This window comes from Equus asinus, chromosome 3 (genome assembly GCF_041296235.1).
Source record: "Equus asinus isolate D_3611 breed Donkey chromosome 3, EquAss-T2T_v2, whole genome shotgun sequence".
In the NCBI taxonomy this organism is placed as follows: Eukaryota; Metazoa; Chordata; class Mammalia; order Perissodactyla; family Equidae; genus Equus; species Equus asinus.
The window spans coordinates 45313573-45339145 of record NC_091792.1 but is presented as its reverse complement, the minus strand read 5'-3'; the positions used below and the strand labels follow the sequence as shown (position 1 = coordinate 45339145).

The window sequence follows — 25573 nt, the reverse complement described above, 5'->3', positions numbered from 1 at the left end:
GGCCCCCACATCTCAATAATCACTCTAAATGTAAATGGATTGAACTCCCCAATCAAAAGACACAGAGTGGCAGGATGGATCAAAGAACAAGATCCAACAATATGCTGCCTCCAGGAAACACACCTCAGCCCCAAAGACAAACACAGACTCAGAGTGAAGGGATGGAGAACAATACTCCAAGCTAATAATGAACAAAAGAAAGCAGGTGTCGCTATACTAATATCAGACAAGGTAGATTTCAAAGCAAAACAGATAAAGAAAGATAAAGAGGGACAGTATATAATGATAAAAGGGACTCTCCACCAAGAAGACATAACAGTTATAAATATATACGCACCCAACACAGGAGCACCAAAATTTGTAAAGCAACTCTTAATAGAACTAAAAGAAGACATCAACAACAATACAATAATAGTAGGGGACCTCAACACACCATTAACACCAATGGACAGAACATCCAGACAGAAAATCAACAAGGAAATAATAGAATTAAATGAAAAATTAGACCAGATGGACTTAATAGATATATATAGAACACTTCATCCAAAAACAGCAGGTTACACATTCTTCTCAAGTGCACATGGAACATTCTCAAGGATTGACCATATTTTGGGAACCAAAGCAAACATCAATAAATACAAGAGAGTTGAAATAATATCAAGCATCTTTTCTGATCATAATGCTATGAAACTAGAAATCAACTACAAGAAAAAAGCAGAGAAAGGTGCAAAAATGTGGAGACTAAACAACACGCTTCTCAACAAACAATGGATCATTGAAGAAATTAAAGAAGAAATCAAATTTTATCTGGAGACTAATGAAAATGAGAACACGACATACCAAATCATTTGGGATGCAGCAAAAGCAGTCCTAAGAGGGAAATTCATCGCAATACAGGCTCACCTCACTAAACAAGAAAAAGCTCACGTAAGCAACCTCAAACGACACCTAACAGAACTAGAAAAAGAAGAACAAACAAAGCCCAGAGTCAGTAGAAGGAGGGAAATAATAAAAATAAGAGCAGAAATAAACGATATTGAAACAAAAAAGACAATAGAAAGGATCAATGAAACAAAGAGTTGGTTCTTCGAAAGAATTAACAAAATTGACAAACCCCTAGCCAGACTCACCAAGAAAAGAAGAGAGAAATCGCAAATTAATAAAATTAGGAATGACAGAGGAGAAATCACAACAGATACCAATGAAATACAAGAGATCATAAGAGAATACTATGAAAAACTATATGCCAACAAATTGAACAACTTGGAAGAAATGGACAAATTCCTAGACTCCTACAATCTCCCCAAACTGAATCGGGAAGAAATGGAGAATCTGAATAGGCCAATCACAAGTAAGGAAATAGAAACGGTAATCAAAAACCTCCCCAAAAATAAGAGTCCAGGACCAGACGGCTTCTCTGGAGAATTCTACCAAACATTCAAAGAAGATTTAATACCTATTCTCCTCAAACTGTTCCAGAAAATTGAGAAAGATGGAGAACTCCCTAACACATTCTATGAAGCCAACATCAGCCTGATCCCCAAACCTGACAAGGACAACACAAAGAAGGAGAACTACAGGCCGATATCACTGATGAACATAGATGCAAAAATCCTCAACAAAATTTTGGCAAACCGATTACAGCAATACATCAAAAAGATTATACACCATGATCAAGTGGGATTTATACCAGGGACACAGGGATGGTTCAACATCCGCAAGTCAATCAACGTGATACACTACATCAACAAAATGAAAAACAAAAACCACATGATCATCTCAATAGATGCAGAGAAAGCATTCGACAAGATCCAACACCCATTTATAATAAAAACCCTCAGTAAAATGGGTATAGAAGGAAAGTACCTCAACATAATAAAGGCCATATATGATAGACCCACAGCCAACATCATACTTAATGGACAAAAACTGAAAGCCATCCCTCTGAGGACAGGAACAAGACAAGGGTGCCCACTTTCACCACTCCTATTCAACATAGTACTGGAGGTGCTGGCCAGAGCAATTCGGCAGGAAAAAGAAATAAAAGGAATCCAAATAGGTAACGAAGAAGTAAAACTCTCGTTGTTTGCAGACGACATGATCTTATATATAGAAAACCCAAAAGAATCCACAGAAAAACTATTAGAAATAATCAACAACTACAGCAAAGTAGCAGGGTATAAAATTAACATGCATAAATCAGTAGCATTTCTAGACACTAACAATGAACTAACAGAAAAAGAACTCAAGAACTCAATCCCATTCACAATCACAACAAAAAGAATAAAATACCTTGGGACAAACTTAACCAAGGAAGTGAAGGATCTATACAATGAAAACTACAAGACTTTCTTGAAAGAAATTGACGATGACATAAAGAGATGGAAAGACATTCCTTGCACATGGATTGGAAGAATAAACATAGTTAAAATGTCCATACTACCTAAAGCAATATACAGATTCAATGCTATCCCAATCAGAATCCCAAGAACATTCTTCACAGATATTGAACAAACAATCCTAAAATTCATATGGGGCAACAAAAGACCGCGAATTGCTAAAGCAATCCTGAGCAAGAAAAACAAAGCCGGCAGAATCACAATCCCCGATTTCAAAACATACTACAAAGCTACAGTGATCAAAACAGCATGGTACTGGTACAAAAACAGGTCCACAGATCAATGGAACAGAATTGAAAGCCCAGAGATAAAAACCACACATCTATGGACAGCTAATCTTCGACAAAGGAGCAGAGGGCCTACAATGGAGAAAAGAAAGTCTCTTCAACAAATGGTGCTGGGAAAACTGGACAGCCACATGCAAAAGATTGAAAATTGACCAGTCTCTTTCAGCACACACCAAAATAAACTCAAAATGGATCAAAGACCTAAAGATTAGGCCTGAGACAATAAGTCTTTTGGAAGAGAATATAGGCAGTACACTCTTTGACATCAGTTTCAAAAGAATCTTTTCGGACACTGTAACTCCTCAGTTGAGGGAAACAATAGAAAGAATAAACAAATGGGACTTCATCAGACTAAAGAGCTTCTTCAAGGCAAGGGAAAACAGGATTGAAACAAAAAAACAGCTCACTAATTGGGAAAAAATATTCACAAGCCACTTATCCGACAAAGGGTTAATCTCCATAATATACAAAGAACTCACATGGCTTAACAACAAAAAAACAAACAACCCGATCAAAAAATGGGCAGAGGACATGAACAGACATTTCTCAAAAGAAGATATGAATATGGCCAATAGACACATGAAAAGATGTTCATCATCGCTAATCATCAGGGAAATGCAAATCAAAACTACACTAAGATATCACCTTACACCCGTTAGATTGGCAAAAACATCCAAAACCAAGAACGACAAATGTTGGAGAGGTTGTGGAGAAAAAGGAACCCTCATACACTGTTGGTGGGAATGCAAACTGGTACAGCCACTATGGAAAACAGTATGGAGATTTCTCAAAAAGTTAAAAATAGAAATACCCTATGACCCAGCCATCCCATTACTGGGTATCTATCCTAAGAACCTGATATCAGAAATCTCAAGAGTCCGTTGCACCCCTATGTTCATCGCAGCATTATTTACAATAGCCAAGATGTGGAACCAGCCTACATGCCCAGAAACTGATGATTGGATAAAGAAGATGTGGTATATATACACAATGGAATACTACTCAGCCATAAAAAAGGACAAAATTGGCCCATTCACAACAACGTGGATGGACCTCGAGGGTATTATGTTAAGCGAAATAAGCCAGTCAGAGAAAGACAAACTCTATATGACTCCACTCATAGGTGGAAATTAGTATATTGATAAGGAGATCTGATCGGTGGTTACCAGGGAAAAGGGGGGGTGGGGGGAGGGCACAGAGGGGGAAGTGGTGTACCCACAACATGACTAACAAAAATGTACAACTGAAATCTCACAAGGTTGTAATCTATCATAACATTAATAAAAAAAAAAAAAAAAGAAAAAAAAATTTATCTCAATGTATAGAGCTCCAGTAAAAGTTGTATCAGAAGAAAGATCTTTCTCAAAATAAAAAAAACTCATCAAAAATTCTTTGCCACCTTGCATTTGCCAGGAGCAACTAACACTACTTTCAATTATATTGATGTATAAATTTTGATGACCTAAACAAATGAATTTGCAGAAACACGAGCCAGAAAAATCTTACAATGACTCAAGATACTGCATTAAAATTACTATTATGTTATATAAAATTCTGACATCAAGATATCATTTTTTGCAATTTAAGTTTATGTTATTATTCATGTGTCACTATTATTTCTATTACATTTTATAAGTAAAATATTTTCAAAGGAAAAGCTTTACATTTTAGTACCTTTAACAGCACTTTCTCCTGCTTTTTGAACAAGGGACTCTGCATTTTCATTTTTGAGCCCAAGGCACTTAGTTTAGGTGTAAGTCCACTAGAGATTCCCTAGTCACCAAGTTTCAATTCAAATTAAAGTTTTTGAAGAATTCGGAGGAGTTGGTTGGGGAATGCTATTCAACTTTGGATTTAAACCTGAAGGGATGGAAAAGCATTTTTAGTAAAGAGAAGATGTGAAAGAAGCCTTCTAAGACCCATTGATCTCTTCACAGAAGCTGTCATAATGACACTGAGGATGGTGGGATGCCCTCTCCTGACAGTTGCAGTAATGGTAATGATAATAATGGTAATAATAAAAGTAAATAAGTCATATTGGCCAATATTCTATTTACCATATCTCGTCCTGGCCTGACTTGACTTGCTGTATCTCATTTAACTCCCCCAACAATGCTGTGAGGCTGGTTCCAGTATCGCAGATGAGGAAGCAACACTTAGAATCCAGGTTAACTTGTTTTCGCATTCATCTAGTGAGCGGCAGAGCTGGGACTTGTCCCCATACCAAATTCCAAGCTCTTAACCATTCCGCTCGAAGTCTACCAACCAAGAAGCGGTTTCTCAGTGAGTGATGAAGCAGCTGTAATTTCTTCTTTTTGTCCAGCTCCCTAGGATGGTGAGAGCAACAGAAGAGAGGCAAGCAGCCTGACGTGCTATACACATGTCTTGACCCCTCATTTCTCAGCTTGTCCTTTCAGCACCATCTCTTCATGAAGGGCTCCCCAATTCTCCCCAAGACCACCAGCAAGTGTTCTCTCCCTCCTCTGAGTCTTAAAGCACTTTATGCCTCTCTATAGCATTTATCATTTAACATCTTTATACGATTATTTAAACGCCTATCCTCTTTTCCATTAGTCCGTAAACTACTTAAATGCAGGTGTGTAGCCGAGTCATCTTTGCATCTTCACAGATCCCTACACATGGTGATTACTAGTCAATTTACTAAATCAACCAATTCACATGTGAATTTTTATAGGTACAACCTATCTTAATTACCTTTTAAGTTTTGGGGTTGTAAGAAGCAGAGGTTGGAATCTACTGCTGTAACATCATAATAAGCCAAAAATGTATATTTTGCACACAACTAAACTTTAGATCTAAAAACCAACTGAAATGAAGGCAGAAAATACATTGATGCTATCTCTATTCATAATCAGATTTATCTCTCTTTAGCTTAAGAATTTACGATTTACAAAGAGAGTATGTCACAGTCATTGAGTTCATATATTTTCAAAGACCACATTGGTTTCACCATAAGACAAGGAAGAGATTGAGGCCACCCTTCTAACTTACAAGAGCAACACCTGGAAGGAAGCCAACTAAAAGAGAGAGCATACTCATTTTAAATTAACATCAAATCTAACTCATACATGGCACAACTACCCAGATATTTCCCAGTGTCTTCCAAACTTGGAGATTTTTTTTTTTTAGTTTTTATTTATTCTTTCCATAAAACTTCTCACTTGTAAACTTTCAAACTAAGCTGAAGCGAATCAAAAAGTTTCAGCTCTCTTTTTCCACTGAGGACAGGTGAGTACTGTGCCCTGCCAGCCTCATCAAGCTGCCTACACTAGCACCTTTCTCAGCAAGAGGAAACTTGCAACTTACCTCCTTGGAATGATGCCATTTTCCAAGCTTGTTGTCTGACTTCGAAGCCAGCGGCGCTGATAACTGCTGGAAGAAGACGTAGAGGAACTTGGAGACGGGAAAGGTGTAATCAAAAGGCTGCTTAGTGAGGCTGTGAGGAAGAAAATTTGAAAGTCGAAAGTTCAGGTAAATGAGTCCTCGTGTAGCTACACAAAAAAATACACTGCCAAGTAACCTAAATTTTCAGGTTCTACTGGTCACATCCAGCAGGGGGAGACTGTAACTTTTCTCTTACTAAGACTTCTGTATAGCAAAGAAAACATCCTTTAAAAAGGAAAACAAATTAAAAGAAATAAGGACTACAGACACAGCAAGTGCATTAACTATCAGGCCTCACATTACAAATGCAAAATAATTACTACTCGTGCAGAGTGTAGATTGCAAATTTCTGATAAAATGGTCCACATAATTGTTTATATTGCTACCCAGTAAGTAATGCCATACACAATGTTTACTTACACATATTTCCTCCTTTTGACCACTTCTTCACTCTACATTCTAAGGTGAAATTAGGCAAACAAGTAGTTCCTCACACAGTAGTCTCTCTCCTGCCTCCTATCTCCAAATACACATGACTCATCTCCCTGGCCCCAATCCCCCTGCCACTCCTTGGCTGTGAAAGAGTAACCTCTAGTCTTAAATACATTTTCTGCTTGGATTACTTATTGCCTCCCAGCCTCTCTCTACTTCCTCCTGCTACACAATATTACATGCCTGCACTTGGGGCCTCGGTGAGTGTGAGCTGACATGCCAGCCCAGACTCCTCCAACAGGCAGGGAGGGACTGGTCCCCGCCAGGGTAGGCAAAGGGATTCTTTCAAATCACAGCTGCTTGGCGGATGTCTACCGGTTTGGAAGAATGGAAGGACGAGACAGACTTTTCCTCCTTTTACTTCCCTAGGGCTAAAGAAGTGGACAATGAAATGTCACTCGGTCCAGTGGAAAAGGAAATGGGGTGTTACAGGTGGCTGGTCAAGATTTTCAGAAGCAAATCAGAGCAAAGGAAACTGATTTCAGTAAACACAGTATACTATGCTCATGGATATCACCTGATAAGGCAGTTTCTCCATATTAACTATTTACACTTCTACAGGCAGATGGCAATAAGGTGACTTCCTGACCTGAGTACTTAAATACTACCAAATTTCCTTGGCTACTAGTCAATAATCAATAAGCAAATGATGAGTGTCCACAATGTGCCGGGCATTGTGCTGGGCAACTGGGATACAGTGGTGGATAAGACACACACACACAAATCTGCCTGCATGGAGCTTTAAATCTACGAGAATATCAATTAACTTCCCAGGCTACAAAATTTAGATGCATAATGACTCAAGCTTCTTTCCATAGCAGAGGTCTATGAGATGCTTTTCTTTTAATCTAGTCAATATTCACAGAAAACTTGCTGGGTAGATCTTAACCATCTCTGTGTCCCTTGTACCCAGAACAGTGCCCTGAACACAGCAGACTATTAGTAAATGTTTACTGAATGTACAGCACTTCTTCACTAAAGTGTTACCCAGATGTGGCTGGCCCTAGCAGGTGGCCTCTGTTCTAACCTGGTTTCAGCCTTGAGGTTGGGCTTAAATCTCCAAAATCAAATCCACAGTTCAAACATCAGTGAGAGGGTAATTTTACAGAGAATTCTGAAGAGAGATAGAAGAGAGTTTCTCTTCAAAGTCATACATAATTACTTCATAAAAAACCCCAGTTAGACATTTCTGCCACACCCCTAAGTTCTGAAAGTCCCTTCTAAGATCCAGAAGATCCTGTTCCCTATTCCCAAATCTTCAGGGTCTCCTGTCTTTCTCCCTGTCTTATGCTGAGCAAATCGACTTCTCCTTGGCAGGTGGAGGACACAGTTGAGGCGTAGTACTTGCATTATAAACATTTTCTCCCTATCACAGAGGCAAGATGGAGATGACCTTGAGATCCAATTTATCTGGAAATTGTATTGCTGTATAATTCAGGTTTAATAAACTGAGTAAGAGCCCAGGCTCCTGGTTTGAATCCCAGCTCTGCCACTCACCGGCTGTGACACTCAGGCAGCTTACTTAACCTGCCAGCCTTCTCATCTGTAAAATGGAGACAATGCCACACCTCAGTATTTCTCATGAGAGCTGCAACCTGCTACGAATTGGACACTGAAATGTCACTGGGTCCACTGGAAAAGGAAATGGGGTGTTACAGGTGGCTTGTTTGAATTGTTTAGTGGATTGAAACCAACATTAAAAAAAATAAGAAAAGAGAATATATTGCAGTGTTAATATTAATTGATGCAACTTTTGTTACAAATAAAGATATCTGATATTGGATCATGATGTAAAATGCATTAACATGGGTTGCAGACGAAAGAAAGGTTTGAAAAACACTGACCTATTTCATAACATTCCTGTGACAACTAAACAAATCAATATATGTAAAATGTTTAGCCCAGCACCCCATAAAATAAATGTTAGCTCTTCACTCTCTCTGACAATTCTTGGAAAAGGTGGGCTAAGTAAAACATTTTGAAGTACTAAAAGGTTATTAATCCTAATTAGTTAACTATGAGAGAAACCAGGACGTGTAACAGAGACGTGAAAAGGAGAGGCAAAAAATTCAAATAAAAAACAGAAGAGAATATGTCTTTTCATTATAAAATGCTGAACAATAATTTTTATGGCATACAAATGAAATATTAAGCTAACGTGTTGGTTGGCCTAGTGCTGTCTGACACTTCCTCATCAAAAAAATTTTAATGTTATTTAATCAGATTTTTATGTCAAGTACTGTGGTATACCATTGTCAATCACATGCCTAGGAAACAGTACAGTTACAACTCTCAAATGCAAGAACTGGCCTAAGGGTGGCTTGCAACCGACTGCATTTTCATGAGAAAAGGGTGGATTCAGATTACCTGTTCTATCAACATTTAGTGCCTTTGACTGTTGGCCAGACTCCGGGTCTGAAAGGCAGTGCAGTCTGATGCAATGCTAGGGCTCTGGGGTGCATCCCAATCACCTGAGGAGATGGTTCAAAAACAGAGCTGCATGGGCTCAGCTGACGCACTCTACCTTTGCTATGGGCCTGGCATCTACAGGAGACGGAAGAAGTTCTGCAGGAGAGTTAAGTGAGGTGGGTTCCAGCCCCCAACTGTGCCCCCAGTTAGCAATGTGAGCTGGGGAAAAAAACTCTCCAACTGGTGCCTCCGTTAGAAAATGTGACACTTTTACATTATTCACAGGCTCAGTATCAGCTTTAAAAGTTCTATGTCTAATGTTCCCTAATATCTTTAGTATCATTTTTTTAGAATACTTTTATAATTAGAAAAAATATGAATACACATAGATTGCAAAGACTTTGGCAATTCTGTGCATCGATAAGGAAATAAAAATCAGCCTAAAGCCCACCATCAGGTCACTGTCCACACTTTGTACTTGGCTAACTCCCCATTTAAACTTGTGCTTTCATTCTCACCCTCCCATCTGAGGAGGACTCTTCAACTAGCACCCATTCATTCCTGCAGAAATTAGCAATGAGAACAAAGAATAAGTCTACAGGTTTAAAAGAGTTGACTGCTGGCTTTTCTTGGCCTATGCCATTCAAGTTTACGACCAATGTTTAACTTCCCCTGAAAATACGTTTGTTGCTTTAAGAGTTTACCAGAAACACTGTACTGATGATTTGACTACAGAATTTGGATTTGACTAAATAATGCCCTGAAGCTCTTAAGCCAAATCCATTTACTCAACAAATACTTACTGAATATCTACTAAGAGCTGGGGTGCCATGCTAGGCACCAGAGACAGAAAATTAAAAGATTATAGACAGACTTTCTGCCCTTAAGAGGCTTACACTCATGGAATAAATAAGGTGATTTCAGACTGTGATAACTACTCTAAAAATAAGTTAGTATGATTTTCTTTAAGCAACTAGGGCAAAGGTTTATAGGGGTGGCAGAGGTAAATTCTTTAATCAGTAGTCAGAAAACACCTTTACGAAAATGGGACATATCAACTAACACTTAAATGCCAACAAGAGCCAGCCATGGAAAAGGCTAAAAGGGAGGGCATCCCATATATTCCATATGAAAAGAACTGGATAACACCAATAATTTTTTTTAACACCAATAATTATTTTAAAAACCTATGGGTATCTCTCCTATGTATTCCCTCCCCTCGTTCAAATATCCATCGAGCATCTACTATATATCAGGCACAATTCAAGATGCTGGGGACAGAGTAGGCAAGGTGACAGAGTAGGTGGGTTTCTGCTCTCATGGAGCTCACTTTCTAGGGGAGAAGAAACAAAGAAAAATCCCCCAGGAATTATAAGATAACCACAGAATGTCGTAAGTCATAAGGAACAACCTTCACACTGGCAAAGGAAGTGCAAAAGTCAAGAGCTCAGAAGCAGTTATAATTTCTTCAATGGGAAGAATTTTGAGGTTCGCTAATTGATGCTGCCGAAAATGGGATCATAAGACTAAACAAGTGGCAGGCCCCCTTGGGACAGTGTGCAGGAAGAGGGCTACATCAAATGTGCAGGGCAAGTGCAAACTCTGGCCTACGGCAGCAGGTTAAGACCCTGCCAAACATATCTCACTCGCAAGGAGACACTTGGGGGAAGGACAATGCAGAGAATTCCTACTCTTCTGTCATCAAAATAAAAACTGTTATCACTGTGATCAGGCCACTTATTTCCTCTCCAAGTTCTTGTACTACTCTCCCCTCACTACATTCCTGCCTTCTCTCTACTCCTTATACACAATGGTCTTTCTATTCCTTACATACAAATCTCCAATGCCTGTTCTCACTCTAGGTCTTCCCACTAGCTATTCCCCGTGCTTAAAGTGCCCTTTGCTCTGATCTTCACGAAGCTGGTTACAACTGGCATTCAAGTCAGCTGAAATTTCACCCTCTGGGAGAGGCCTTCTGTGAGCACCCCAGATGTTTTATTTTCCTCAGTGATAAGTGCTTGCCAACATTTTATTGTCTATTATCTGTGTCTCCTTTACCAAATATAAACTCTATTAGATGAGGGATCATGTCTATTTGATCACTGATCTGCCCCCATATCTCACAAAAACGTCTGGCACAGAAGATGCTCAAGAAATGTTTCCGCATGAAGAATGAACAAATGATTATATGGAGCACAGTGATGTCTGTCTCAATCAATAATTACGACAGAAAGAAAACATTAGAGAAACAAATTTCTAGAGAGAATTCAAAGCCTGAATGTGTTAAAAGTTTCCTGTGGTCAAAGCTATATACACAGCATTTGGATTTTCTCTTTTCTCCCCCCACCTTCATTAAAAATATAATTTTTTTTCTTTTTGAGGAAGATTAGCCCTGAGCTAACTACTTCCAATCTTCCTCTTTCTTTTTTGCTGAGGAAGACTGGCCCTGAGCTAACATCCGTGCCCATCTTCCTCTACTTTATATGTGGGACACCTACCACAGGATGGCTTTTGCCAAGCGGTGCCATGTCCACACCCGGGATCCAAACCGGCGAACCCCAGGCCACCAAGAAGCGGAACATGTGAACTTAACCGTTGTGCCACCTGGCCGGCCCTAAAAAAATAATTTTTTGTGGTGGGGTGGTAGTCTGGCTCTGAACCAGAACACTTTTTATATCTGTTCGACACAGAGGGTACTACATCCAAAACACAACAATGATCTTTGTTTACTCTAACACTGACAGTACTTCTCTTACAGTGTTTGCTTAAACACTTGAAAAATATAAGGTTCCTTAAAGATTACCAGTTGTACCTCTAATCACAGCAGAAGAGAAGCATTTAAAGGGTCAATTAATAGAGCTGTAATTATTGTCTGATAGGAAAGTATCATTTTTTACAAATGAAATGTTAATAGGCAAATCAAATTTTAGTTAATGCATTTTAGTTCCTAAACCACAAAATGACTTTCAGACTATAAAGGGTCTTCAAAAGCACCACAGGTACTTTAAGTTTTAATAAACTTCCTATAAAGTCCCCTGAATGAAAAGACAAAGAAAATGTTCTTGCCACCATGATTTCAAAACACCTTAATTTTTTAAAATAGATTTTATTTTTTAGAGCAGTTCTAGGTTCACAGCAAAGCTGAATGGAAGGTACAGAGATTTCTCATATGCCCTGTGCCCCTACACATGCATGGCCTCCCCCATTATCAACATCGCCACTCAAGTGCTACATTTGTTACAAGTGATGAAGCTACAGTGACAAGTCATAATTGCCCAGAGTCCATACTTTACATTAGGGCTCACTCTTGGTGGTGTACATTCTATGGATTTGGACTCACCACTATATTGTCATACAGAATGGTTTCACTGCCCTAAAAATCCTCTGTACGCCACCTATTCATCCCTCCTCGCCCACCCCTCAGCCGACCCCTGGCAGCCACTGATCTTTTTACTATCTCCATAGTTTCGCCTTTTCTGGAACGTCATACAGTTGGAATCATACAGTATGTAGCCTTTTCAGATTGGCTTCTTTCACTTAGTAATATCCATTTAAGTTTCCTCCATGTCTTTTCATGGCTTAACAACTCATTCTTTTTAACACTGAATAATATTCTTAAATTTTAATTCCTTATCTACAACAAATTCTAGCCCAGACGTGGTGATCAACTCACTCTCTACGTTTACACACTGTTATTTAACCAGTGTGTATGTCTTTTTATCTGTAGTCTGCACTCTAAGAATGAAGTGTCTACAAAGACTTTTGGAAAGCAAAAAAACTCTCTTGGTCCTTTGATCTTCCATATAAATAAGAGTTATTTTGTCTGGCTTCACAGGAATTTTAATTGAAATTACACTGAATTTATAGATTTGTGGAACTTGATATCTCTCCCCATTTATTTAGGTCTTCTTTTTTTTATTTTTTTTTAATTTTTTTTTTAAAGATTTTATTTTTCATTTTTCTCCCCAAAGCCCCCCAGTACATAGTTGTATATTCTTCGTTGTGGGTCCCTCTAGTTGTGGCATGTGGGATGCTGCCTCAGCGTGGCTTGATGAGCAGTGCCATGTCCGCGCCCAGGATTCGAACCAACGAAACACTGGGCCGCTTGCAGCGGAGCACGCGAACTTAACCACTCGGCCATGGGGCCAGCCCCTATTTAGGTCTTGTTTTAATAAAATTTTAAATATCTCCATAATAGTATCACATTTTTTCTTGGAATTATTCCTAGATCCCTTATAGTTCTGGTTGCTTTACATATTAGATTTTGCTTATAATTTTTCTTAAACAGCATATAAGAATGCAAGTATAGAAAGGAAAAAGCTTAAGTAAAAGAGTCAACAAATTTGTGAAACTGAAGAAGATAAATATCCAGTCTAGGAGAAGAGCAAAGGTCTGACTTGAAATATGAGAAGTACAAAGAAATGTAGAAATTGAGTTCTGCCCAAGCTGCAGTACAGATTGCCAAGTTCACATATACAAGACAAGGCAAAGCCTAAGGTAAAGATTTGATAATAAAGATACAACAGGACACTTTTAGATTTGGACAGTTTATTACTTACATAGACAGTGAAAAGAAGAATAAGTGAAAGATGCCAGCTCCCCATGATTCTTGTCCCACACACCAGGAAGGACAGCACTGACACAAAAGAGGTCAGATGCCTGCAATACAAGTTGTGGGAGACCCTGTTGCTGGGAGTCAGTTCTAGACTACAGCTAGCAGTGTTATATTCTGCAGCTCTGGTCTGACGGGGGTATGGCAGAAAGCTCTATTATCTCATCAGAGGAGGTGATGAGAAACTGTCTCATGACAACTTCCCAGGGGAGATAGAGAAGTGAGTGGGAGACGACCTCCTAGCAGCTCCTCAGAGACCTCCCATTCTCTCCTGTTCCCTGCGGAGCACAAGTTGTGCTGCCAAGACTCAGATAAGCTGCAGTTCAAGCCTTTGCCTATATGGATACATTTAAGGTCAACAGGGTGCCACGGCCTTTTCCCTGCATAGACGACAAACAAAACGGTACCTTACTTGACTCTTGCACCTCACCACAAAGCACTGTATCAGTTAACTCAATGAAGGTTTCAGGTACAAATGACATGTCATTTTGCATTATTCAGTGGTGATCCATGTTGTAATGAAGAGTCTGACTCCATTTTTTTGATGTTTGACTGCTGACAGCTTTTAAGCTTCACCTCCACCTCCTTCCCTTTCTGTCCACATCTGGGCAAACTGATGAGAAAGTCCAGTGCTCCCTCCTTTGGAGCCAGTGGGAAGTTCAAACCACATACAAGAACTCTCACCCTGGCCATACCTCCTAACCACCATAAAAACCCCAAGGTAGTCGCCTTTCCCTTTCTCTCATTTTCTGACCAGCTTGGGAAGCCCACTCTACTCTCACCAGAAAGCCTCATTATGTGAATAATAAATCTTTTCATATCCTCTTGGTGTGTGTGTGGTGTTCCCAGTCTTGACATCTAAACCAAATTTTAGTGGGGTCCATCCACTAGCTGCATAGTGGCCAAAACACGTCCTATTTGAATACTATGATGATGTGTATTCTTACCCTTAAGGTTTATTTTAAAACACTTAAATAAAAATGTTTGAAGGTTCATATTAGAAGTTTTTCCTCATACTGATCTTCTTAAGAACAGAGGAAATGCAGTTGCACAGAGAGTGGGGAAATTATTTTTCTCATCAATGATTTGAACATTTTGATGAGGAAGAGAATCTAAACCTGAATTAAGGTGATAGATAACAAGGTCAATGACTCTGGTCTCAATCCTGGCCCTCTGAACCTTACTCTACTCATGCACCCTAGACTTACAAATTTTAGCTTCTGCTCCAATCCATCTCTTCAGAGCCAGTTTCCCATTTCTAAATTACAATGACTATTCACAGCTGGAGAACTTACAGATGCTTCCAACTAAAAACTTATCTCAATATTTGTCTCCCCAGACAGGCCTCCTGCTTTCCCTGTACTGGTTAATGCCATCATCTTCCGCTTGTTTTCCTAAGTTAGAAACTAGAGTCATCAGTGCTTTCTCCCTCCTCCCCCAGATCCCATGTCCCATTAGTCACTGAGCCCTGCCAATACTACCTGATAGTAAGGCTGAAACTCATCCCTTTTCTCTCCCAAAACCTTACTTGAAAATTTCTAATGGCAACCACTAAAAGAACCTCTTAAAAAATCACTTAGGTTTTTGATTCCTGTATTCACAGAGGACACTTTCAAAATATCCAAAAGAGAATACAATGAGAATGTATATCCCCTCCATACCTACCCCAGGTTGTATCCCTTCCAGAGACATTCTACAAATATACTTATCTATCTTTATACATAGAGAGAGATCTTGTATATGCCTTTTTTTGAAACAGAAACGATAGTTTACTGTAACACACTGTTGATACACCTTTCTTTTTTCACTTAAAAATATATCTAAGAGAGCTTTTCTATTTCAAGGCATGCTGAGCTGCCTCAGGCCTCTGCACTGCCACACAGTATTCTTTTCCTGGGAAGTATATAATTTAACGAGACCTTGCTTCCAATTTTTGCTAAACAACAGTATCTCATCTTGTCTCCTACTTCCAGTTCTCAGCTTCCACAATGACGCTAGAAAAATGGTTCTCAAACTTGTTATAAGTAAAAGTCCACGAATACAAATGTTCAATTTTAAATAAAATGTATTTCTCACTTGACTTCCTTAATACAGTCCAAACATTTAGGGAATAAGGCAAAGATCTCTGCGTAAACTGCTAAATTATAACGTAAAACACATTGTGAGCTTATTATTTCTTCACTTACTGAAGAAACTTCTTTTAAAAAAAAGATAGATGAAAAGATAGTCTTTCTAACTAGTTAAGGCAGTAAATAAGTTGGACACTCTTGGCTTTGCTCTATTTCTTATTCTCTCTCCATGTGTGTTAAAAGTACATCAAGAGGCATTGGAGTACTTATTAAGAGGAGTAAAATGTGTTCAGGCATAGATTAGAATTAAGATTTTATTTTCTCTCTGTTATTACAAAAAGCTACTTGATAACCCAGAAAAAAAGTTGCATACTTTTCAAAGATACTATTCCAAAAAGGGAAAGAGGAAAAGATCCAATGAACTGTTTTTCAAAATTTTATCCTAAATCAGAATTATTTTATTATACCAGCTTTACACACGAGTGCGCGCACGCACAAACACACACACACAGTGGCAAGAAGCCTGAAAAGTCTGAGGACATTATATTGAAAAAAAGTTAATGGAAAAAAATCTATTGCCTCTCCCTGCCCCATTACCCACTGCTAAATTAGAAAGCGTCATGATTAATCTATTTTAGCAATGAATATATTAGCTTAGTTTTCTCTAGAGCAGAGTTTGTGAAGCACCACACAGATCTAAAATATAAAGCCAGTCAATTTACATCCTTTAGCTGCCCCCACTAACAAGATTAAATCCAAACTCCGTAGCATGGCACCGGCGCCATTCAAAATCAGCCTTTCATAACTAGCCTTACCATCTGACCTTCCCAACCCTCTGTTCTACTCCCGCCACTGTTCAAAGATTCTAGCTGTGTAAGCCCAAGGATCTACACCCTTGCACAAACTATTTTCAGAAATACTCTTTTCCTAAACTCTGATGCAGTTCTCTTCCACCTTCAAGGTGTCACTCAAACATAATTTCTTCTATGAGGCCATCCTCCTAACTTCCCAGGCGAAGGTTCTCACTCTTCCTCTTTGTTCTGACAGTATGTTATGAGGTAGTACTTACCACACTGTATTTTAACTCTTGGTTTACACATGACTCTTCCTGAGGACAGCTGCTACATTTTACATTTCTTCAAAAACACTGTATCAAATTGCTCTACTGCATAAATCCCCAAAATAATTTAGCTCTCTAACAACAGAGTTTCCTTTGGGAATTCAAAACCATATGGCTCTTTGAATTCCTTGAGCATACTATGCAGAGAGCAAATCTGCTGCTGAACAAGAAGCAAGCTCCTACATCCATTCCTTCCTTTGAAGGTTGCCTGAGGAAGGGGACGTATAAGGAAGGGGTTGATGCGAGAGGACAAAGAGCCTCAGCTTTCTTTTTGTTGGAGAACTGTAAAGTCTCCTCCAAAATTCCTTTTTGTCCTGGAACAAGTTTCTCTCTATAAATAATGATTTAAAAAACAACAAAATAAAAGCTTTTCTAAAGTTACTTCTTTACTGGACTACTGGAAAAAAAAAAAAAGAAATTTAAATTATTGCTCAGACCTGACTTGTGATAATCAGAATTTTGGGTGGCATTCATGAAGCCAGTTGCAAGATGAACTGGTCTCAGCTATGATTTGAGAGATTCTGCTAGCCTCGTATATACAGCTACAAAAATTGCCCAATCTTGAAAGGTGCTGACCTAAGTAACGTTGGAAATGAGTGGATGTCTGTAAGACTAAAGGTAAGAGGAACTACACACATAAGCTCTGCACTCCGCTTAATAAAGTTGTTTCCTACAGAGGTACAGGTTAACAATTCTGACACTGCTATATATGTATACTGAAATGAAAAACACAATTAATTAAATGGATGGCAGACAGTGGGAGCCAGGTTTCTCACCGTTGGAGTGGGAATTTACAGATAAGCAAGAGTAGGAAGGTAGAATGTTCCATGTGGTTAATGGGTAATGGATAATAGAGATATCAGTACAAACTCATGTTTAACTTATTATAGACACAGATGTTACATACAGCAATACTTATAGATATATGTATATACACAGTTAGCATAAACCCATATTTTTTGCCTGTCAGCTGAGAGAGTCTATAAGAAATGACACTCCAGTAGCAACAAGCACATCTATCATCCAGATCTTGGAATCTAATACCATTCTCTAATAAAAGGACAAGGCTCCGTGGAGAAAAGGCTGATTCTAGGAATGGGGTAGGAAATACACAAGACAAGTCTGGAACATCTTGTAGTGCCAGAAATTAAGGAAATGCTCAAAACACGCACACACACACACAGAAGGAGGTATGTTAAAGACATGCAGGAGTCAACTGAAAGAGCTCCATGGTTTCCATGGCCAAAGTTGGAACAATCTGAATAATAAAATAAAGTACTATTAGGTTTTCTTTTTTTTTTTTTTTCAGGAAGATTAGCCCTGAGCTAATTACTGCCAATCCTCCTCTTTTTGCGGAGGAAGACTGGCCCTGAGCTAACATCCATGCCCATCTTCCTCTACTTTACATGTGGGACGCCTACCACAGCATGGCTTTTACCAAGCGGTGCCATGTCCACACCCGGGATCTGAACTGACGAACCCTGGGCCGCCAAGAAGCCGAACGTGTGAACTTAACTGCTGTGCCACCGGGCTGGCCCCTAAAGTAGTATTAGGTTATAACCCAAAGTATAAAATAAATATCTATGAGTCCTTATTGATATAAATGACTGAATGAATGAATGAATGAATGAGGGACAAGAGACAAATCTCTCATGCAGGAGAATTCCAAACAGCTTATGTAGATACTCTGCCCTCAAGGAGGAGGAGCATAACTCTCCATTCCCTAGGCATGGGCTATGCATACTGACTTCCTTCCTAAGTTTCCCCCTAAGTGAGGGGGAACTAAAGAGCAGCTTTACAGTGGAGAAACCTGACACACACTATGTCAGCTGGGTAATTAAGGCCAACGTCAATGGTCATAAATTATGCTGATAGTATGTACCCTTGATATGATATGTGATGAAAATGGCACTTAACCTCTGTGATCTTTCTTCCAAAAGCCCATCTAAACATGTGAAAAACATCAAACAAATTCTAATGGTGAGGATTCTATAAAATACTTGACCACTGCCTCTCAAAACTGTCAAGGCTATCAAAAACAAAGAAAGTCTGAGAAAACGCCACAGCCAAGAGGAGCTCAAAGAGACATGACAACTAAATGTAACAAGGTCCTGGAACAGAAAAAGGACCTTAGGTAAAAACTAAAGAAATAAGCTGCCTATGGACTTTAGCTAATAATAATGTATCAATATTGGTTCATTAATTATAACAAATGCCAATATTAATGTAAGATGTTAATAATAGGGCAAACTGGGTGCAGGTTATATGGGAACTTTCTGTATTATCATCTCAATTTTTCTGTAAATCTAAAACTGCTCTAAAAAATAAAATTCATTCAGAAAACACTTCCCGTCTCTCAACTCTTCAAACAGAAAGTTAAAAACTATAGAAAAAAGGAATAAATGTGTCTCTAATGTCTCTACAGCTTCTACTGCTAATTCAATGCAAACATCTGGAGTCTCTATTCTGTTTCAGAATTAGGACCTTGGTCCCTTCACAATGTAAGGTGGGTATAGGAAAAGAGCTCTTGGAGAACAAGCTACAGTAAGAGTATAAAGAGGACTTTAACAGAGTGCTAACTCCACCAGAGGTGTAGAGCTCCCACCAGCCTTTACATGGACGCAGCGATTTTAGAACAGCCTCCAGATATGAGCAGATGGTATGTGAAGGCGAACACATCTAGCAGGCACACTCCGTCTCTGCCCCCTTTCTCCTAAGGAGAACTGTGAGGCTGTAGGTAAAGATGGCCTGCAATAGAAGCCAAACCACTAAAGAAAGTAAGTCCTCTCTAATGCTCATAATTCACATTTGTATCAATAGCGCCCCTAATCTGGTCAGTCTCAAGGTCCTCTCATGAGAAAACATTCAGATCTGGCTGCTGTAGACTTTTCACCTTAATTCAAACTTGGCCCCTCAACTTTCCTGCTTCTCAAAGGGCGAGGAAAACTAGTTTTAGGAACAATTTAGAATCTGAATAGTACCAAACAAGTGAGATTTTGACAGGTACAACGTGAACCATTTACATCAATTACACTTTTGCTTGTTTGTTTGTCTTTTGCTTTTTTTTTATTTTGAGGAAGATTAGCCTTGAGCTAACATCTGCTGCCAATCCTCCTCTTTTTGGTGAGGAAGATTGGCCCTGAGCTAACATCCGTGCCCATCTTCCTCTACTTTATATGTGGGACACCTGCCACAGCATGGCTTGATAAACAGTGCATAGGTCCGTGCCTGGGGTCCAACCGGTGAACTCAAGGCTGCCGAAAGCAGAGTGCACGAACTTAACTGCTGCACTATACTGGGCCAGCCCCACATCAATCACATTATAAACTGACAAGTTACCCAGGAAAACCCAAACTTCTGCTAATGTTTCTGTTGGTATTAGTTTCCTTAACATCTCTTTAAATCTTTTCTGGAACAAGAAGGGACATAAACAAACAAACAAAAGAAAGTTACTGCAGGAACTGCAATATCAGTGTTCAGAATGGGCCCCAGTCGAACGGTACTCATCTCTCTTTCTTTCACAGAGAGGTAAAGAGCTGTCATCACACAAAGCTAAACCTATTAAATTTTGTCAGCCACTAGACAGCAATTTTGATTGAGAGTGATCTTGTTCCACGGTAGTACCCACATTTTCTTGCCTGGAAATTCAACTATAATAAAGCCAGCCCCAGTGCCAGTCCTGTCCCAAATGGCTAGGCCCTAAAGGGCATGGAGCTGAGCTCTGAGATAAAAGATCTTCAATGTACACTCATAGCCTTTGAGTAACTGATATACTGATGTAATTCAAAGAGTTCAGAGCCAGCCCTAATGGCCTAGTGGTTGAAGTTTGGTGCTCTCACCGCTTCGGCAGCCTGGGTTTGGTTCCCGGTCATGGAACCACACCACCCATCTGTCGGTTGCCATGCTGTGGCAGTGGCTCACATAGATGAACCAGAAGGACTTACAACTAGGATATACAAACGTGCACTGGGGCTTTGGGGAGGAAAAAAGAAAAAAAAGAGTTCAGATACTCCTACGGTAGAGAACACTGATAGTGCCCCATATGGAATGGGGCAATTATCCTGAGTTCCACAAACACAAACAAAAATAAAAACAGTTCTCTTAGCACTTCATAAGTTGCTCTTTATCTTCTCAGATTTTACATTTGTACAAAAATTGCTATAAATGGAAATGATACAGGTCTAATCAAGAGGAGTTACATTTCTGACTAAGGGTTCACTGTCCAGCTTTACAGAAAAGGTTCTGAAGACCAAATCGAATCAAGTATTTTTATTTAACCATAAATAAAATGATGCGTACTTTACATTATGTGACATATATAAACCAAATATGCGGATTCAGTAACAAATTACATTTCATTTAATAACTCAGGAGCAAAGTTGAACCCAGTGGGATGAAGGACTCTGGTGCTACACAGAAGGAACACACAGACTCCTTTGAGCTGTGTCTAAGGGCAGGAGCTAGCAACAGAAATGAGCAAACGGCCAGGAGGAAAAGCACCTGAGGCCTGGATCCAGTCCTAGCACATCTGAGGACTGACCAGCTGGCCCGTTTGGTGAAGGTGCCATGTATCACTGCTGAAACCAGCAGGATGCTCCTAGTCTCTAATGGAAGGTGGAGGCTGCATGTATGTTATGTGTTCATCAGGTAAAGCCCTGCACACCTCCAAGTCTTCAAATTGCAGATCGTTAGTTCACTACCCTTCTTTTACAGCACCGAATCTACCTCACATCTGAACCACAAATCAAAAATCTATAGCAGAATCGTGTACAAAAGCAGAAATAGAGATCTTAAAAGCAGTATTAGAAAAGTTTAAGGCTTGAAGTAAGGAGAGAAGGGGTACCTGAGATAAAATCTAGATCAGCAAGACTCTAGGACAGAAGAAAAGGTGACCAAGTAGTTGGCAGTCCCTCCCACAGCGATGGACAGAGATACTTCCACATATGCTTTGCTTCCTCTGATTTTATACCCAGTAAGCAAATTCTCAATACAATTGGTTCAAGGAAGACTCCCTCTAAAACAAAAGCTTCTCAAAGAACATCAGTTTCATATGAGTTTGGGTATTAGGAAAAACTGGTCCATGTTGCACAATCACTCCTTGATGCTGTACATCAAAGTTCTAGATATTCAGACATGTGAAACTATCTTAGAATATGGAGAAGAAGAAAACAAAACAAGAAAGAAAATGAGGCCTGTCTTCTATTTCCCCAACTACATCACCATTACGGATAGTTCACTCTATTAGCTCAACCAAGAAAAGGAAGTACAAGTACCTGATCGAGCAATGCCACTGTCCCTGTCTTCATTCTGTCCTCTGCTTGGCATGTCAACTGGAGTGCTATGTGCTAAGAGAACGGCAAAAGGAAATCATGTTATTGGGCTCTCCAAAGAAGGAGTTCTTTAAAAAGGACTGCAGTAATTTTTACATTTCAAAGTAGGCTACTGCTATTGATGATTGGCATAAGTTTATATGGAGATTAACCACAAAGCAAAACTAAATATATAAACAGACGATGGTGAGAGTAAGAAGAAAACAGAATCAAGTAACCCTCTGCCTTTAACTATCCTACTATAGCACACAAACTGTTTTGAGTGGCGCTCATCTCTAAAAAGAACTGAATAATAAACTATTCATGCAGTTGATACAATGAAGAAACACAGGCAGATACTTTTAGCCATTTTCTTCATTAGTAGTAGAATTTAAATAGCACTGTATCTTCAAAATGCTTTATAATCAGTTTCAGTACTAACTACAGGCGACTTAGGGAAGAGAAATACTTGAAAACCATTTCATAAATTTAAAAAATGTTTCTCTGTTTATAAAACCCACTCTCTTGGCAGAGAGAAAACACTTATATTCATTTTCAAATATTTCTTCCTCCACTTCTGTTCCATATACACCCATACACACTATTATTATAGAGTTCCTTAGAGAAACTCATGTCCTGGCATGAATTTAAAAAAATACTTTAAAGTATTACAGACTTCGAGGAATGCTTCAGATTGATCTACATTTCATACTTATTGCACTAGATGGTAGATGACATGTTGCTATAGTAAGCTTTACGATGCTCAAGAAGCCAGGTGCCCTGCCTGATTATTACACTTGCCAGCTATTTTTTGAAACATGCTTATTCACAATTTTAAAGAGAGTATATAAACATGTTATCTTCACTCTCAGTAGGTGGGAGGGTGTCAGTTTCATTAGGGTGTCAGTTAACTATGGTGCTTAGCATATTTCAGGCTACAAAGTAGAACAGAATGAAGAATAATACCATTTGCCATAATCACAACCTCTAATGTTAGTAATGAAGGTTCCCCACACTTGTTAATCATGCTAGACTACAATAGACATTCAACAGCCTTAGCTAGCAAGGCCAGTTAAGTCTCAGAATTTACCTACCCAGAGAGACCCAGATGATTACACCTGTAAAGAACCTAGAAACTGTATTTAAACTACTTAAATGAGAGAGAGAGAGAAAGAGAGGGAGAGAGAAAGGAGAGAGGTCTTCCATGCTCTTATTAGAGTGACTTTTGAAGAAAACCTGTGAGGGTAAGGATGCAGGTGAACAAATGGAGAAAAGATATCATGGCAAAGGGAAACAGTTCATTGCAGCAGAAGAGGCCCAGGAAAATCAGAAAATATAATCCTCTTAGAAACACTAAGGGCTCATTTCAGATCAAAATCAGCTTACACTGAGGTATTAGCAAAGACATTTACAATAGAGGTTCATTGGTGGAATTTTCAAAACACCATGAACTTGGCTGCATTTGAAACTAATATCTCAAGAGCCCCTTGGATTTCTAGAGAGGTGCCAAATAGGATTTTTTTCTAAGAACTTGCACAGGATTTATTAATATGTGTGTGGTTCACACTGTACTCAGCATTCCACACAAACCTGCAAAGAAAGAAGCACTCCGGGTGAGCCGGAGAGGTCCTCCTTCAGCCACCCCCTGCAGCAGTTTGCTGCTGCATGCTTGCAGCAGACCTAGAGACAGAAACACACAGAAGAGGGCAAACAAAGTACACACACAAAAATAAACACAGATTAAAGATAATGCAAAAAAAAAAACACAACACAACAAACGCAAATAAAGCAAAACACACACCCACAATAGTGGTATTCAGAAAGAAACAGCCTACTTATGTGGCTGATTTTACCTAGGTTACTTCCAGCACGACAAGGACCCAAATTATTCTGATTTGTGTTCAGTTTGCCCAAATTAGGGTCTTGATTGATGTATTCAAAGCTGTCCTGAAGGCTAAATCCAGAGAGGGGGAGGGAGGGAGAGAGGAGAAAATCGTCAAGAGACGAATAAAGCTGTTTTCTAACAGACTCTCAGATACAGACAACTTAACAGTTGCTCAGACTTTTCCTTATAAATGAATAAACTCTCACATCTATAAAAGAGAATTAAACTTTCGGGGAATTTGTTGAAGGAAAAAGACAAGAAAAGCTTTTTGGAGATGGTCCAACTGATAAAACGAAACAACACATTCCCAACAATTTCATATTATATAATGGGACACAAAACTCTACAAATTTTGCTTCGGACACTGACACCTAGGATATTGCTATTCATTTCTAAATTTTGCTTTAGTGACTGACACCCAAGATGCTGCTATTCATTTCAAGGGTAGTTTTACATAAACCCTCAAAATGGAATTAATTTTCACTCAGTTCACATTTATGAGCAATTCAGCAACTTTTTTGAGGAGAAGGATATAAAAGAAATTATGACTCCTATAGGAGCTTGGTTTCATAGCTTCTAAAAAATTATAATTACTCATGAACACAAATGTGAGGGAAGCAGATTTTAACACTTTATTGTATTTATTAACAAGTAAAATAAATATCAAGACTTCAAGGACAATACAGTATAATGAGGTCAAAATAATTTTTACTTAAACCTGAGCTCAATATTTCATCACAGGGAGTCAGTGTAATAAATGTTCAGGTAACATCAAGTGTCTGGAAAAATAGATCTTAAGAAATAAACATTAATTCCCATACTGGATTAAGTTATGAAAGTCCAATGTTAAATGCTCACAGAAGCAAATTCAACATTTCATTGAAAAGTAAGCAGACTTAACGGTACCCAAATCCACAGAGGAATATATTTTTAATTTCCTAGGATTATTTTTTTTAAAAAAAGCCTTCATTTGATCCCAAAGAATGCCCTTCTAATTTATAACAAACGTTTCTTTCAAAATCACCAAAGTATAACACATTTTGTTGTTTTATTAAAAAAAAAGTCTATGAAATATTTTTGCTTGAAAAGTTCAAAATATACCAACAAATGTGCCAGAATGAGAGTTTTTAGACACTTCAGTATTCTCAGTCTACACAGAAGTATAAAATTAGAAGGAGAAAAAACTCAAGGAGTGAAAATCAAAATATTGCATGGCCCAAGTGCCAATCAATCACAGAGTCTACACTGATGGCTCAGAATAGATGGCAAGCACAGAAAACCCATCCTGCCACACAGATGCTTCTCAGCCTGGAAAAACTTGCTATGTACTTCATTCCTTTAGAAATAAATAAATAAATAAACTAACAGACAAGTTTTTTTTAAAAAAAGATAAAATAATATTGGGAAATACGAGAAATTCAGTAATGTAGCCCCCTTTTTTCCCCTTCACTTTTCATTTTCCAGGGAATGAAAGCTTGGCAAGTGACAGTAGGAACACTGTGGGTAACAGATGGACACCTAAAATATATATAGTCATTTGTCTTTAAGGCCACCTGATAAAGTCAAGGCCTTTTCATAGTATGTGT

At 38.8% G+C, this 25573-nt stretch overlaps 1 protein-coding gene across 5 annotated transcripts in view; it reads right to left on the bottom strand.

The window, feature by feature from the left end:
* Positions 1-25573, bottom strand: part of FNIP2 (folliculin interacting protein 2) — a 131993-nt gene that overhangs the window by 40683 nt on the left and 65737 nt on the right. For 3 of the 5 annotated variants that reach the window (XR_011502000.1, XM_014829685.3, XM_070504989.1), the window contains exons 6-9: positions 23956-24056; positions 23693-23782; positions 22067-22138; positions 6014-6143 (exon numbers count right to left, since the gene is read on the bottom strand). Coding sequence is in view for 4 of the 5 variants with exons in the window: in XM_014829685.3 (XP_014685171.3) it covers positions 6014-6143; positions 22067-22138; positions 23693-23782; positions 23956-24056 (393 nt within the window). In the remaining variant the exon portion in view is untranslated. The remainder of the gene's footprint in view (positions 1-6013; positions 6144-22066; positions 22139-23692; positions 23783-23955; positions 24057-25573) is intronic. The other 2 variants (XM_070504991.1, XM_070504990.1) reach the window with 1 other exon arrangement.